The sequence below is a fragment of the Anarrhichthys ocellatus genome, unplaced genomic scaffold (genome assembly GCF_004355925.1).
Source record: "Anarrhichthys ocellatus isolate YVR2014 unplaced genomic scaffold, GSC_Weel_1.0 scaffold7, whole genome shotgun sequence".
NCBI classification, from domain to species: domain Eukaryota; kingdom Metazoa; phylum Chordata; class Actinopteri; order Perciformes; family Anarhichadidae; genus Anarrhichthys; species Anarrhichthys ocellatus.
The window spans coordinates 9,803,502-9,820,245 of NW_022280037.1; the positions used below are offsets into that span (position 1 = coordinate 9,803,502).

At 45.0% G+C, this 16,744-nt stretch overlaps 2 protein-coding genes across 6 annotated transcripts in view; both read right to left on the minus strand.

Annotated features, from left to right (window-relative positions):
* sptb (spectrin, beta, erythrocytic) overlaps nt 1-2,502 on the minus strand; it is a 42,691-nt gene extending 40,189 nt beyond the window's left edge. The window contains exon 1 of the mRNA XM_031847830.1: nt 1,284-2,502. The gene's annotated coding sequence lies outside the window, so the exon portion shown is untranslated. The remainder of the gene's footprint in view (nt 1-1,283) is intronic.
* A 66-nt stretch (nt 2,503-2,568) lies between these two features.
* stard9 (StAR-related lipid transfer (START) domain containing 9) overlaps nt 2,569-16,744 on the minus strand; it is a 37,008-nt gene continuing 22,832 nt past the window's right edge. For 2 of the 5 annotated variants that reach the window (XM_031847826.1, XM_031847824.1), the window contains exons 20-32: nt 16,107-16,300; nt 15,486-15,966; nt 8,659-15,327; nt 8,164-8,367; nt 7,885-8,068; nt 7,474-7,614; nt 7,181-7,319; nt 6,634-6,794; nt 6,387-6,451; nt 6,048-6,250; nt 5,083-5,162; nt 4,512-4,670; nt 2,569-4,268 (exon numbers count right to left, since the gene is read on the minus strand). In XM_031847826.1, the coding sequence (XP_031703686.1) occupies nt 4,143-4,268; nt 4,512-4,670; nt 5,083-5,162; nt 6,048-6,250; nt 6,387-6,451; nt 6,634-6,794; nt 7,181-7,319; nt 7,474-7,614; nt 7,885-8,068; nt 8,164-8,367; nt 8,659-15,327; nt 15,486-15,966; nt 16,107-16,300 (8,806 nt within the window). In that variant the 3' untranslated portion in view covers nt 2,569-4,142. Of the gene's footprint in view, nt 4,269-4,511; nt 4,671-5,082; nt 5,163-6,047; nt 6,251-6,386; nt 6,452-6,633; nt 6,795-7,180; nt 7,320-7,473; nt 7,615-7,884; nt 8,069-8,163; nt 8,368-8,658; nt 15,328-15,485; nt 15,967-16,106; nt 16,301-16,380; nt 16,741-16,744 lie in introns of those variants that run through there. The other 3 variants (XM_031847825.1, XM_031847828.1, XM_031847827.1) reach the window with 3 other exon arrangements.

The following is a 16,744-nucleotide window of genomic DNA, read 5'->3' on the forward strand; positions in this document are numbered from 1 at the left end:
GGGGGGCGGGGGGGGGGGGGGGGGTGGGGGGGGGGGGGGGGGGGGCTGGGTACTGGCCTGATTGACTATCAAAGTCTGCAGCTCAAAAAAAACCTCCTCAAATTGCCAATGGCATCGAACTAACCACTACTCATGTACTTTAACAAGATGTAAGAAAGAAAACGGGGGAGTTGAGCATAAAAAGACTCTGTTAAGCATAATCCATACTGTATATTGATTATGAACACAGGCTGTGAGGAAAATAAGTTCCTTTGTCGTGGTCAATAATGTTTTGACTGCAACAATGCTGAGCTTTGTTATAATGAATCGATAGTAAACCGTTTCTGGAGTGTGTTTACAAGCTCGTCCAGACATGGAGGCACACTCACAAACGTGTCCTTTTAAGGGGAGCGAGGGGCAGCGTCTCTTTTACTCATGGGAACATTTTATTCCAGAAGCCACCAAACTTTATCTGATCAAGGCCGGAATAAGCACGTTATGAAGTTGTGGAAAGTACCTGGGCTAAAGTTCACATCAGTGGTGAAATATAACTAAGTACATCTACTCAAGTAGCTAAGTAAGTACACATTTGAGGTACTTGTACTTGAGTATTCCCATTGTTTGCACAACATTTGAGAGGGAAATAGCCATGTTTAAACTCCGCTACATAAATGCATCAGAAATAATAATAAACAAGATGATAGTAGTGTAACATTTTTCTGAGTGTAGTACTCATGTTGATACTCCTAAGTACATTTTGATAATTGTGTACTTTTACTGAGGTGATATTTCCTATTAAGGACTTTTTAATATATATAATGGAGTATTTTTATACTCCAGCACTGACATTTTTACTCGAGTAAAGTATCTAAATACTTTCTCCATCACTCTTTAGGATCAGAGAAAACTTTTGGAGGGCGCACTTCTGCACGCGCAAACATGCGCAGTGACGTCATTGTGCGCATTTCCAACGAGTCGCTGCTGGTTTACACTGAAAGATAACAAACTGATAACTCGAGATGTAGTTTGACTAAAAATTGGAGTCGTTTTAATAGCAGAGTGCATTCATTTAAAAAACACAATTTGCGTGAGAGCTTTATGAAAACGTCGTCATTGTTTAACGTGGCAGCCGCGTCCAACAGGTGGACCGGAGGAAACTTTTAACTCCACTACAAACAACGGCAAAACAATCGCAGCCTGAATGGAATGAGCGCCATTCGGTGACCGCTAGCAGAAACTATTTGGCTAAAGATCAATCATTTCATTTAACAATTGTCGCAGCTCTGCTTTCAATTTACACTTACTTGCTTCTGGATGATATCCTGTCGGAAAGTGTTTATCTTGAGTCTTCTTCCTGCCAACAAACCAATTATAATCCCATTGAAGCAGCGGGGGTCCTGGTCAGAGCAGGCGGAGGTCTCCACACAGCGCGAGGAGGGCACGGTCCTGCACGGGGGGGACTAGGGAATGGGGCTGTAGGCGCCGCGCGCTCCACGGTCATTCCCGAAAGCCAGCGACTGACCCACCCTGCCGGGTTAAAAATAAAGTGGGCGCATACATGATCTGTGCGCGCAGGGGACGCACATTCCTGACAAGAGCCGGTGACTCTAAATGGCAGAGACACTTGTGATCTGTGGTACACCACCCCGGACTCCACTCCACCCCGCCCCGGCCGGGCTCTAATCGCACACAAAACACCCCCCGAGACCCCTCTCAGAAATGTCACCTCCACTGCGTGCCATTCACAGAGAACAGAGGCCTGCGCATGGAAACACGTCCCGGAGAAAGAGCCTCACGTTACAATGTTCATTTACAAACACATGTCAGGTAATGATAGGTACATTTCAGGTGTCAGGTACATTTATTAAAGTGTTTTGAGGTACTTTAGGCTACTTCAATTGTATGCTACTTTATACCTCGATTGCATCTTATAAGGAAATATTTACTTTTTAGTGCATTACATGTAACTGACTGACACTTTTCTGATTAAGATTGTACTTTAAAAGAACATAGGCCTACATTTATAAAATATAAAGCATTGTTTAAATCCTTGTCATGCAGGATTCATGTCTATGAGCTGTTAGTTCCCCCAAAGAGTGCGTTTTTGTGAAATATTGGATAATCCTCTTTGTGCCTTGATCGGATATTCAAATGAAACTATGTGATGGTGCATCAAAGAGAAGAAAAAAGTTACAAAAAGTAACAGGTTGGGTTTACATGCTGACTAATAAAACCAAAATGTTATTTACAAAAGGGGCCCATTGCTTAGGATGAGGGCTGGCTATTGTTTGCGAGTATAGATACCTTTTCCCCCACTTCATAAATATGAAGAACAAAAGTATTAAGAAAGTAAAATAGAGAAAGATAATACAAATCTGAGTAAGCATTTTTTGGTCCTTGTTTTCGATACTATGTATCTTTAGTGCTGATGTACATGTGTCTGAAGAACAGAGGTTCAATACTCAAGCATACTTAGTCTGATTGCAAGTGATTAAATGAAGGAATTTAACATTCTGATATACTGTTGATGCTTAAGGATAATTCTTGGACCAGGCCACACACACAGATGATAAAATGCAAAAACAACAATTCACTTTAAATATGTATTGTATTCATATAAAACAGCCAAACTCACGGGCCACATAACATCTTATTAGCATCAGGAAGCAGGATGTTTATAATAAAAAAATACACTTACAACACATCGTCAAAAACATAAATAACAATGCTTTTTACAAAATGAACACACACAAATATATAGAAACACATCAAAACAAATAGATCAGTACAAAAGCTGGGTATGTTCCTTCACTCCGTGTCTTCAGTATTTGTGTTTCTTTCTCTTTGGTTCCCCCGGGAACATCTTTAGTCACAATCTGATCGCTGCCAAAACAGTCGTGAACCTTCAACTACTGTAAATAATTATGGCTTCATATCGACGGCTGACTGAGCACAGGCCTGCCTTTGATCAGCGTCTGCATAGCTTCAACACTGTACAAACAAAAACAAAATCACTTTTTAATATGCAACATTAATAAAAAGGCATTAACAGTTTTGTGCAAGCGGCCGTAAATGCAGCACCGTGCTCTGCTCATAAAATATAATGAACCCCATCACAACTACAACACACATTCAACAGCATTTCAAACAGAAGGCAAGAGGGACAAAATAAATAGCACATACTTCAAAAACAGGTGAGAACAAAAGGCTTTAAAACTGAGCTTATGCAGATTTGGGGTACCATATTGTGTCTGTGTCTTAGTGCAGATTTAATAATGCATAAAAGGGAGGTTGGGGGTCTGCTACAGAGCATCATCTCTGGATCTTCAGTATCTTGCTCAAGGACACTTCCGCAAGCCAGACGATCTGGCTACTTTGACTTTTTACATCCCAAAAGGTTCTCAACACCACCTCCCTGTTTGTAAAGGGTTTGGGTTTAATTTGTAACAATTGATGTAACTAAGATATACATCGCAAAGAGAGGCTGAAATAAAAATTCAGGACCAAAAAAAGTACAACACCCAAAAGTATTCATACAGTCCCTTACATATATTTACCTTTGAAGTTCATGTTGTCAATGTTTTATGTAACCTTCCGATTATCTGTTGATCGACTCTTTAAATTTGATATAAAAACGTTTTCTAGCTGTGACGTTGACCTGGTTGACTTTGACATATTTGTTTGTTCACTTTACAATACAGTAGAAATCAATAGAGACTATACGGCTAACAGGCATTAAGGGACTTAAATGGCAGATACTCAGTGTATTTTAAACCTATTTCGTCACATTGATGAAGCGATTAGGTGAGGTAGCTTTGTAGCCTTGGATAATTAATTATTAAGCGGTCTAAAGCTAAACGCAGTCCACTAAAGGTGTCGTGGAAAGTCATTCCCTTGGACTTCTAACTCATCTTTGGTACAGTAGGATTGTTACTGTTGAATGCATTCATGTACATCGCAAATATAAAAATACAGTCTCAATATGTTATCAAAAAATACCTTTTTATATATATATAAAAAAAAGCTGCTTCAACTTTGTGACTGGGAAACAATATAACAGTGCTCTTGGAATAAAAAAAAAAGTCAAGTAAATGAATTTCAGGTGCAAATTCAAAAGACAGACTAACTCCGTGCTGGAGACAGTTCAGTCTAAGTGCTCACTGCTAATGCGTCGTCGTGAGTCCTGTGGATCTGGCGAGGAAAACGTCAAGATCAGCGATGACCGCTGCATGTCTTCTGGCAACAGTGTTCAACAGCCGCTGAGGGAAGGACGGCGTTCCTAAGTCCACCTGGAGAAGAACGAAGGGAAATAGCCATGAACTCTTCACATGAGAGCCTGTAAAACGTGTTAAATGTCAGAAATAGTGATACAATATAGGCTGTATTCTTTTTACACACATGCTGCGAAACCTCCACATTCACACATATCCGTCTATCATCAGCCCAAACAGCCTTGCTTTTACTGGCAGGTAAAAGTGTTGCTAGTGTGAACAGCACATATTTCGGATTAGCTTACAGCAACAGCATCTCACCTGTAACAGGTAGACGACCCTGGTAGCTTCCTGTCCGCTACGTCTAATTGGCTGCAGGATCCAGCAACTGGGCATCATCTCCCCCCGGACGGCATCCACACTGGGACGAGGCAGAGCCTCCTCGAACACAGACTGCATTGCCAGCACGCACAAGCCACCCTGAGGCCGAGGGCAAAAGTCATAAATCATCAAGAAAACAGGCAGTGCAGCCTTTTTGATCAGCCGAGAGTGATAACCGAACAGGTTTATTCCACACCCACTGCCTCTGGGTCAGTGTTGTTTACGCTCACTGTTGTTTCAGTGAGCGTGAGTAGTGTCTAAATAGCATGTTCTACATTTTGTGGATGACAAACTGAATGCCACGCTGTTTATCATAAATTGGAGTTCATTAAAAAAAGACAGCACTGTCTGGTCCTGGTTTCCTGCAACACTAATCTTACAGTAAATGGTATTTTCTCCTCCAAAGTGTGATTTTGTGAACAACCATGCTGCAAATGCTCAGTGGACCTTAGACAAGGGCGATAAGCAGTAATCATCCGGACTGGCTGGTTGGTTTTGCAGCTGTGCTCACCTGTTTGGACTCGGTGCTGATGCAGCAGAAGTCCCGCGGCTGGCTGAGGTGGCAGGTGGACGGATCTGTTAGGACATAAACTAGACAGATATACAAAGACAACGTGTCAGATAAGAAGCACAGTTGATGAAAACCTGGAAATAAAAGAAAATATAAAAGAATTACGGCAATCACACTCAATGGTATTGCTAAACGAGGTTAGAAAGCTATTTATTTTTCTACCTCTATTTAAATTCAACGTAATAATATAAACGCATGAGGCCCGATGATGTTGCAAAAGGTTTTAAATGCCACGTACTGCAGGTGTGAGAGTGGAGTAGGTCATGCACTAACACAATGAGCTAGTCAGTGATGAATGGGACTGTGTACTGTACTGTACTAAACATAGCTATTGGATGCAGACTCATCATTTGAAGCAAATACATCTGCAGGATCCATAAACGCCTCGCTTTTGCAGCAATGACAAAAATATAAATACTTTTCTCTATTTATATTCTTGCAACACTACAAATGATATTTGCAAAGGTAAACTCTTCCATCACATGAAGCTCACTTTGCAAATAACTAGAATTTATCAGCATTTTATAAACTGCTACTTTCCTGTTTCAGGTCTACTAAAGTCAACATTATTAGCAGTAGCATCATCTCGCATTAGCGCAACCGCGTACTAACATGGTGGAGAAAGTATTCAGATCCTTTAACTAAGTCAGTAGTATTAGCACAATGTAAAAAATACTGTTTCAGCATTATGTTCTATAAAATGGTTACGTGTTTTAATGTAAAATCAAAATTCATAAAGTAAGTAGTAACTATATTTGTCAATTGAATTGTAGTAGAGTAGAAGTGGCATGAAATAGAAATACTTAAGTCTGCACTTCGGTATAGCTCTGGACTTTGTTGCTTTCCACCACTGGTACTGTGGTGTAAAGAAAGCGTGTGAGGAGGAAGCGGACATGTTCGCTCACCCAGCTGAGTGCTGTCATCTAGTGGTCGTGTCCAGACAGAACGGACTGACTGATTATACGTGTGAGTCTTGGACAGCTGGCAGATTGTGGTCCACAGACTGTCCAGAGGTCTGTCCAGCTCCACAGCTCCAAGAAAACCATGGACAGACGGGCTGGAGGAGGGCTTGTAGTAAACCTGGACACCTTGTTCCTCTCCCTGGTACCTAAATATACACAGAATTAACACATTAGCAAATGAATATTTGTGATTTTGCAGCTCACTAATCTTAGACAGTGACGAAGTCCTTATCTTGAGGGTAGATGATTTTTTTGGATGAGTGTATTAAAAAGTGAGCTCACCTCCAGCCTGCTGTGGCCTTGCTCATGAGCAGGTTGCTCAAATCCCCAGAGGAAGCCAGTCGCACCTGTGGAGGAAGACATTTGCAATTCAACCGGATACAAACGTTTGAAGGAGAGAAAAACAGGGACAATCGTAATGTTAAGTCAATGGCATTGACTGAACTGGGTGTTTTTACTAAAATGCATTTTAGTTATATTTTGTATTCAGGTTTTCTGTATATGAGCTCTAGACTCAGGTCTGAGTTACCTCAGCCAGAGCTCGACCAAGGAGACCAGATGTGATGTCCTGATAGGTTGTGGATATGGAAGAGGAGGAGCCAAAGGAGGCGGTGCGTTGACGTGCACTAGTTGATGGAGATGAAGTCATCAGTGGCTCAAACATGGCGACAGAAGGCTCAAGGCGGACATCTAGCGAAACACATAGATGTTAAGATGGAATTTCAACACAGAGAATGTAGAAGGGGGGGGGGGGGTTAAGTGCCGCACCAGTGACAGACATGGGGGAAAACTATTTTGGAAACATACCTTATTTACATTTAACATTTTTTAATATGTCAATGTTCTATAATCTACACAATGGAATAAATGACAGCAGAACTGCAGATGAAGATGGACATTTTTCAACAAAGATGGACTCCAGTTATTGACTTGACTGTTTAAATGTGAGGATGTGAACTGATGAAAGAAACGCCCTCTGTCGAGGACTGTTTAACACTGTTTGATGTCACTGAAACTGATATTTTAATGAAATTCTTTGTATTTGAAGGTGTTCTTATTCTAAAAATGTAGCATACTTTTGAAGATTGTTTTATGAACCACAGTCCAGTCCTCACCATGGGCAGACAGCCAGGCTCTCTGTGACTTCACACTTTGAGGACGACATATAGGAGGACGTGTCCTGAGCTTCAGCCCGTCCTCCTGGAACCCTGGGATCTGAAGGGAAACAACGACACAATTACCCGCTGAGTTGCTTCAAAAGAAACATTAGAAAAAATACATGAAGATGAGATTTTGCAGTATAAAAATAATCCTAAATATGTATATATACATTGCTGGATTTTCATTTCAGTTATTCAAATCTATTGACCTGTGCAGTCAGAAGTGGTCTGTTGCCGTGCTGTAGCGTGTTTCCGCTGTTGTACCCCGATGTTGGTCCAGAGGACAGACTCAGGCTGGATCCTGTGCATAAGGTGCTGTTACTGATTCTTGTCCGATGTCTCAGGTCATCCTGAGCAGGGGCAAGGGAGATACCAGTGAAATTATACAGTGGTGTCATAAATAAAACCCAGAGAGTCTCTAACAATTCACTTCTCCTATCTTGTAATATATTCAATGTATTAGCAAATGAGGTGTTCTTATTTAATCAGAGGAAAACACAAGATATTTACATATTATATTCTGTGATTGATGAAACAATTGATGCAACAATGAATGAGATTTATTAAGAAATAATCGACATATTGAGAAACAGCTTTTATCTTGTGATACAACAACTGACCGTGACTTCCTGAGACAGGGCCTGCTGCTGAAGCCTCTTTTTCTCCTGCTCTGTCCTTTCTCGCAGTCGCTCTCGTGCCTTTGCAATCTCTGTCCGGGCCTCCTCTCGGGCTCGGCCGTAGTCGCGCAACAGCTGCTCGATGTCAGACGGACAGTGGCCCTCTCCTCGTGGGGGGTCTGGTATTCTGTCATTTAGTGAGAACTCAGTCACGTTTTCCAACACTAAGCCTGAAGACATTAATATTTCAAATGTAGGGCTGATAGGGGTATAGAGTCTTACCTGGTGCTATCTATCACCTCTTGGCGGAGCTGTTGTTGGTACTCTTTACGCCGACTGGGCATGGCAGCAGACACCTTGGAGGAGGAAACAGCCTCTTGTGGAGATGAGCGAGGATGTTGGCTGGGACTCAGACTCCGAGCTCTCCGGTAAGTCTGGAGACGTTCCTCCCTCTCCTGCCTCAAACCCTCAATACTCCTGCGGTGTCTGAGAGGAGAGATTCAAAGAAACAATAAATACAAAAACACAAATAAGGCCAATCATTTAGGGAGTTCAGGTCATGTTTTAGGGCTGAGCAGGGACCTCAATACTTGTTCACTGTGATCAGATATTTCTTGCTCTAAATTAGGAAACTTTGCCTAAAAAACAGTCTAAAATTGGCAATGTTCTTGTATAGCTGCTTGTGTTGAAACAATATTAGACACTGATGCACTTAGACATTAAGCCCACTTTGCATCATATCAAAATAAAGAGTGTTTGGGTCATTTGTGTCCTCACCTATCATACAGCTGCTGTTTTGTGGACACAGAGGTCGGTGGCTCCAGCTCGTCTCCGGTCCTCGGGGACAGCATCTTTAACAGGGTATCCGTCTCTCCGAGGCCGTAGTGTAGCTTGGCCTCCGTCAGCTCCACAGTCAGATTTGTCGGGTTCATGTTGAGGCTGACCGTTGCCATCACCTGCTCTCTCTCCCGTCGCAGCCTCTCTATCTCTCTGGCCCTTCTGTCGCTCTGCGCCGTGGACTCCACGCTGGAGTCCATCTCGCCCCACTCGGCGCGGCTTCTGCTTCCGCCGTCGTCTTTGGCAGGAAATGTGCCCGGCTTGTTGGAGTGTTTGGACTGCTGAAGGTTGATGCCCGACCAGTTGGTGAACTTGTTGTGCATGGGCAGGTCCTCTGGGGCTATTTGGTGGCGTTGAGACGGGGACGCGCTGGTGACGGGTTCCATGTTCACGAGGACATCGGTGTTGCACTCGCTGGGCGCCAGGGACACCGTGTCGTCCTCTTGGAGTTGAACATTCCTGTTGCTGACCGGGGACGGATTGTATGAATCAACGCAAAAATCGACAGCATCTACTGCAGGTCTCGAGTAGGTTAGTGTAGCTTTAGCCTGCCGTTTGTGCACAGCAGCTGGTCTTAATATGGGAGAGATGTGGTTCTGCAACGTTAAACCATTTGTTGAAGTAGAAGTCCTCCACTGCTGAGAGGAACTCTGCCATTTGGAGTCGATAACATTTCTCCTGTCAGTGTCTGTATTTCTATCCAGTGATGCACTGACGCTTATAGAGCCTTTAGGGCTTGAGCAACTCATTTCACTCACCTTCTCAAGGGATACAGATTCTGATGCACAAGAGGAAACGTCAGAACTGTGTCTAGGCATCTGCTCCTCCTCTGAAACAGTTGTGCAAGCGGATTGTTTGCTAGACGACACAGTCAGGTTGTCTTTCTCAGAGTTAAGGTGTTTATTTAGTGTTGATTGGTCCCCTCTCAGCTTCATACATAAACTTGTTCTGACAGTACGAATGGGAGATGACGCACGGTCTGTGTATGTGGCGTGTTTCTTTAAAGAAAGTGTTGGGTCATTCTTTAAAGAGGGACTGTGATTTTCTTCATGGCTGTTTTTCGACGACCTGCGGGAGACTTCAGATATTGGAACACTTTTGTGACACAGTGCCTCGGGCGTGCTTTGCTTTGAGCCTCTAGAAGAAGCAGATCTTACACGTCTTCGACATTCGCCCGCCGTCTTCAAAGGAGGCGTTTTATTCTCCGATTGAGAGGCGGGCCTTTGTGCTGCAGCAGAGGTGTTAAAGCTCCGGTCAGGCATGCTCTGCATCTTTTCATCTGTACTCCTTACCACACAGTGCACATTCTTGTCTTGGGACCCAGCGACGACCTCAGAGCCGATGACTTTGACAATCACATTGACCTCGTGAGATTTGGACCTTTCGCTGGGTGTTTGATGAGCAGCGACTTCCTTCGCGGCTGGTGTTGAAGACCTCTCCGTCTGGATCCCGACATCGACGGTGGTTTGAGTAGAGCAATCTCTCTGTGTGCAGTCATTAGACTCACTGTAACAGACGCTGATATTTGACATGTTGACACTCCTCCTCGGACTGGACTTGAGGGCTTCGCCCGTTCTCATTCCCTGGACGTCTCCCAGCAGGTCGGAGGTGCTGTCAATCAGCTTTGAGATGTGAGCCGACATGCTTTCCATACTCGCCCACGCTTGAGATTCTTTTATTCCCACTTTGGTTGTCCGTGTTGCAGGTACATCGGTGTTACTCCTTTTGTGCCGCTCTCTCCTCTTTGGAGCACTACTGCTGTTGCCGATATCTACCGTCTGAAGGCCATGCTCGGTTTGAGTGCCATACTCGCATGTCCTCCTCCTTTGGGCAGGTACTTTGCTTCCCTGGGACTCTTGCTCAGGCGAGTACACAAGCATCATTTCATCCATCTGACTGGAGTTGTGCCCATCGTTACTTGAAGAGCTGCCGGTCACTGTCAGATTTGCTAAATGACTGTGAATACCAGCAGATGCTTGTTGACAGGGCGTGAGCGGAGATGATTTGCTCCCTTGTTCCTTATAATCCTCCATACTGCTTAGCGTGCTGGAGAGCCCCTTGTTGGTGGCGTAAGTGCTCAGATGGGAATAGAAAGGCGAGTTCTGCCCGTTCAAACCATTGTCAACACTGCAGCATCTCGTTATGCGTTTCTCAGCGCTGTTCAAAAGTGGAGATTTACAGGATAGGTCAGCAGCACTTCCGAATGCAGGGTTCTTATAGCAGTGGTGGTTTGAGTCATCGTCCTGCCACTGGTGAACGAAAGGGTTGATGTCGCTGGAGGCAAAATGCATCGGGGAGTCCTGTTGTGATTCACTTTTCTTTGCATAAGGGAGGACTAGTTCTACATTTGTCCTTTGTGACACAACTTGTAAAGAGAGTCTTTTTTGGGTGTAATCTCTACTGGCGTTAACTTCGCTTTTACACTGAGCTCCAGCAGAGCAAAACTTCATCTTAGATCGGCTCACTGACACTGTCGTAGACATATCTGCATCTTTACTTCTAACCTGTCGGACTTCTTGTTCGCCAAGCTTTACCCATTTAGACGAGAGCCGGCTGTGATGCACTCTGGTGGTTTTGTCCTCCTCCTCATCCTCATCCGACGACTTATGAGAGGACTCAGTGGAAGACATGGGATGAGTCTGGATCTTAGTCTTTCTCAACCTCTTTGACTTGGCCTTTTTAGACGTAAGAGCAGATCGGTTCTGTCCGTCAGCAGGTGTGTTAAGCTGAACCTCTTTTGACATCACAGATACATAGCAACCTGTATGTTTGACGGCATTCCCCTGATGTAATGTGCACTGCGGCTGCATAGAACCAGAAATACTTGCTTCATGTTTTGACTCTGCGAAGACCTTTGGAGTGTCTTTGTCCTTTTTCATAATACAATCTTTTTGGCTGTCAACTTGAGTATCCGTAACAAATTTGCACACTGAATTTGAAACATATTGGCATTTGTTGTGGGCATTAATATTGATGACACACGACTGAGTCAAGGTATTTGAATGAGTCTGTGAACAACTGAACTCACCCTGTGCTGTGGCACAAGGTTTACCTCCTCTTGTGTTGTCCGTTTCACCGTTTCCATCCCGGCCAGGAGAAACAGCGAAACCTTTCGTAGAGGCGCTCTCATCAGCGGGTGTGTTCTGGCTGCTGTGACGTCCGTGCGGTTTGAATTGAAGTGTTGACGTGGCTTCCATACAGACATCCTTTTCGTGACTACAGCCACAGGTTTCTTTTGCGTCACCCATGGTGGAAGGTGTTTCCCGGGGAATTAGGTGACGTTCAGAGCTCTGTGTGTCCACTTCATTCAAGCATGTATTGTTGATGACAGGATTGAGATGGGATGTTACTTGTTGTTTACCTGAATCATTGATTTCTTGACACAAAGCATCTTTCTCCACAGTGTTTCCTTCAGAATCAGTGGAGGAGCCACTAATTGAGGACAAGCTAACCGGTTGCAGAGTGGGGTTGCCAGTGGAGTGCTCAGACTCTCTCTGGCTGCTCAGCGTCACATTTGATTGGATGTTGTCATTTTTGGCAGAGGACATTTGGAAAGCACAATGATGGATTACTGGCTTGTTTGATGTCACATCTGAGAAGCTATGCACATGGTCAATCTTCTGTGTTACTTCAGTAGATTTAAGCATGTTGCTCTCCTGGCTAGTGCTTAATTCAGCTGGCAGCTCTGATGCCAGGTGTTCCCTGTTGTCCACTGTTGTCTTCGTCCTTTCAAGTGCAAGGTGTCCTTCAAGGATTGCTCCTTTTTTCACCTGATCACTCATTTTATCTCTGCGCTCTTTTTCTTTCCATTCATTTTCATCACTCTTACAGCCAAAATGACACGCAGAAGACGACAAGACATACATGCTTTGACTCCTGCTCTTCCTGTCATCTTCGCTGACAATCAATGACAGTCTCATGTGCTCTTTGACCACTTCGGAGATTCTCAGGTCAATGGCGCTACAAATAGCATCTGACTTGCATATGTGTTGTCTACTTTCTTCATGTTTTCTGTGTTTATCAAATTGTGATTCCCACCCTTTTGTTTCTGCAGCTACTTCCTTTATTGCTACATCTCCCTTTTCAGCTACTTTCCTCTCTCCTGCAGAGGATCCACTCCGAGGAACATCGTCACCGCATTCAGAGTGCTCAAAGATCTGTCCAAGTTTCCTTCTCGTGGGATCAGAAACTGGCGACGCCTCTGAAGCCACTGTGTCTAGTCTAATGCTGCCATCAACACAAACAGAATCAAATCCGGAGCTGTTATCTTCCACGGCTGATTGCTCCCCGTTTGAGTCACTGCTGTTATTATTGTCATCGGGCCAAATGTCTTCCTGATTGTCAACTGGTGCGGAGCAGAAAGTTACCAACTCACTGCCGCTGCTCCTTTTTGGAATTTTCAAGCTTCCCACGAAAGCCTCCTGCTGGTCTTTGTTCCTCTTCCTGGAATGTTTACAGGATGATTTAACAAGCTCCTGCTGTAGTGCAATGTGCTGCTCAGTCAGAGCTCCTTTGGTCTCAGCCTCATCCAAAATTTTGTCCCGTGTAGAAGATAAATGTTCGGCGTTCCCAAGCTCACATTGGTTAATATTTGTAAACTTTTCCGTTGCAGCATCTAGACTGCATAGTACTTCATCTTCAGTGGACGATTGGAGGACACTTACAGGGTCAGACATCTTTTTTAATACTTGACCTTGGCTAGTGTTAGAGAGATGCATTACTGATTGATAACCTGACGTCCATATTTCAGTGTCAGAGGACATTGTAGTGTCAGCGGTCACCATGTCAGGTACATCTGTTAACACCTGAAGCAGTTTTGGTTGTGATGCTTGTTGTTTAGTGTAGTGGATCTCAGTGGGTGACACACAAGCGGCTTGAGGTTCTACGGTCAGTAAGAGTGCTGGACTTTTGATGCTGCAGTCTGGAGTATCCATAACTGCGGTCCCTGTATCTTCTGCTTGCTCCACACAACATCCTGCTTGCTTCAGGGCTTCCTCTGGTGTTGTTAGAATCTGAGAATCGAATGTTTCTGATGTGCCCGTTAAAATGTCACAACCGTGTTCCTGCACAGTTACATTTACACCCTCAGTGCTGGTGGAGGTTGAGCCAGGTCCACTCTGACAGTCTGAGAGGTTCATACTGTTTGGACTGGGACTGCTGCTGCTCTCTACACCTCTCAACATTATTTTTCTTTGGAAAGGCAGAGAATCCCTGTGAATCCTGGGACTGTCTGCTGCGTCAGTGGAGGACCAGGCATCGGTGAGTGCCAGCATGTTGTCTGGCTCCCGCACACTGCAGCTGCTCAGGGAGCGTGGGCTTACGGTCGAAGTGGTCTGCATGTTCCCAAAGTCCTCAATCAATTTGTGTACAGTGTCGCTGCCTCTGGAATCTGCTACTAATGACTTGTGGGAAGGAGGCTTCATTGTGGCACCACTGTGTCTCGATTTTGGCGAACCTTGCTGGCTCCAGTACGCCTCTGCTGGGATTACCTGAGGTTTCCGACTGCTGTCCCAGTCTAAACTGTCCTCTGCTGATCTATTGTGCCGCATGGATGAATGGGAGCATTCTGTCACCAATGAGTAAGCTGGCGCCACTGTTTGGCTAAGTTCCTCCACTGCCGAGTAATTCCCATTGCTCTCCACAGCCAAGGAATCGTTAGACATCTGACTGTCTTCGCTCTCTGCTTCACTCTGAGCTGCTTCCTCACACCTCAGCTGCTCTGCGAGGGCCGTCACATAAGCAGAGGACAGCGAGTCGAGAGAGAGAAGGCTCTCACCGTCTGATGTTACTTCATCTCTGTCCTCTTGCTCTTCCTCCCATCCCATCAATCCCTGCTGTCTCTCGACCCATCTGCTGGTCTTGCTCATCAGAGCCTCGGTACCATGCCAGCGCTTCTGTTTAACGTCCTCAAACACGCTCCTTTGGTCAAGCTCCTCACATGAGACCGCTGCTTTGACAACACATTTGCTTCGGCTCATCTTGGTATCTTTAAGGCTCCAGTCTCTTCTTTGTCTCCAGTGACATTTGCTTGCTATCCTCCCCAGAGGTTTGGGGTTTCGTCCTCCATTCACACTTGATGGTGGTTTCCTGAACACTTTGGACAGAGCCGTTTTCAACCTGGGCCCAACAGAACAAGAGAAAGTCTTCTTAATGGTTTCCAGTTCATTGTTACCTGCATGGGCTTGATTTATCTCATTCATGCAAGGGACAATCTCAGAACTAGTTTTGCAAGTTGTGGCTCCTTGTATATTCTCTTTATAGACTGGCTGCAAAGTAGTTCCAACTGGTGACTTCAGAGTAACCCCTGAGTTCTGATCCGATCGGTTCTTAAAAGACAGTTCTCGGTTCGGCAGCAGAGGTTTTCTTTCTGGTCGTTCCCGGAAGGGCTGAGCTTGGGGCTCCTCTTTGGCAGTTGGTCTGAGGTTTTCAGAGGAGTTTACTCTTCTCCGGCTGGCTTGACTTTGTCCTGAGAAGAGCGAACCGGAACAACTCTGTGCTCTTTCCCGAGGAAGACACTCATCTGAAACCCACTTCCTGCTGCCAATGGAATCAGAGGTTGTGAAGGAATTTGACGTCCGTTCTGTGGATCCGTTTCTCTTGAGGAAGTGTCTGTCGTAGAGAGAGAAAGAAAAAGACTACTTTAACATCTGTATATATAGAAGGTGCAACCAAACAGCTGAAACATTTTGGTATTAGTATAGGACTAGCCCCTGAAGTTTGCTTCCTGCCCCGTTAACTCTACAGGTTAAATGACTCTATGTGCTTACCTGAAGATGGGGGTGTTCTGTGGGTAGAGCCGGGACAGAAGATCTACCGAGAATGAGTGCCTACGAGAAACGAATGATCTTCCTCTGAGCTTTGTGGGGGAGCCCAGATCAGGAGACTCTGGGCTCTCTGGTCCCGGAGGCAGGGCCCTTTCCAGCCGCTGCAATTCCCTCTTAGCTTCCAACAGATGCTGCTTGCGGGCGATTCTCTCCAGCTGGTAGTGCAACTTTTTCCGACGGATGCGGCTCTCGGAGCGGCAAAGGGCGTGATGCTTTAGTAGCTCCTCCTGCACCACCTTCTTCCTGGCCCGTATCACCTGGGATGGTTGATCCACTGTCTCACCTTCAGGATCCTCACACGCATGACTTGCCTCTCGCTCCAGGAGGGTTGAAAGGATGAGATCTGTCTGAACTCCAGACTCTTGGGTGATTCTCAGCTCTGCGGTGGTTAGGCGATGTTTCTCCTGCATAATCCACTGCTGGACTGTTGGGTTAAGATTTACAGAAGGGAATAATTAGGTGTGGATATCTTACAAATTCAAAGCTATCTAGAATTTTGGTTTGGATTTTGAAAGTTGACAGTTGAGCAATGACATTTGTTGTGTAGGTGGAAAGACGACTTACTCTCACGGTGCTGCTGTCGGAGGTGGGCCTGCTCCCTCTCCAGCTCTCTCTCAGCCCTCCTTTGTTCCGGCTGAATCTCCTGTCGCAAACTCTCCACGAAGCGCTGCTGCTCCTCCATGCGCTGCCTCGCAGAGGGCTCCTCGCTGGGGGAGAGACAGGCACCCAGCTGGCCTTGGAGCTTCACTTCTTCGACACTATGAAACAGACCCATAGATACAGGGTAAAATACAAAGTGAGCAAACCAGAAAGTAAAAATAAATCATTTTTACCTCACCTAGGTACAATTTCATGTCTAGAATTTAGCAGTGAGGTGGTGGCAGGTTTGAAGTAAATGCAACTGTTGTTAGTTTTCAGTTCAGCGTCTCAGCAGTAACCAAGCAACGGCTGAGCCTGTCCTGTAAACAGCTAACTGGGATTGTTCAGGAGGGTGGGGGCTACTGGAAACACATGCCATGTGCAACCACTGAACCGTAAGATGCATGAAGCATTGGCCTATTTCTGCTGCATGAATATGACACAACGCATGTACGAATCAAATATGTATGCTGCATGTTGGCAGAATGAGCTGTCTGTGCAGAACACACAGTATACACAGAGGGATGAATATATAGGGCTGGGTGATAAATCCATCAAACGAT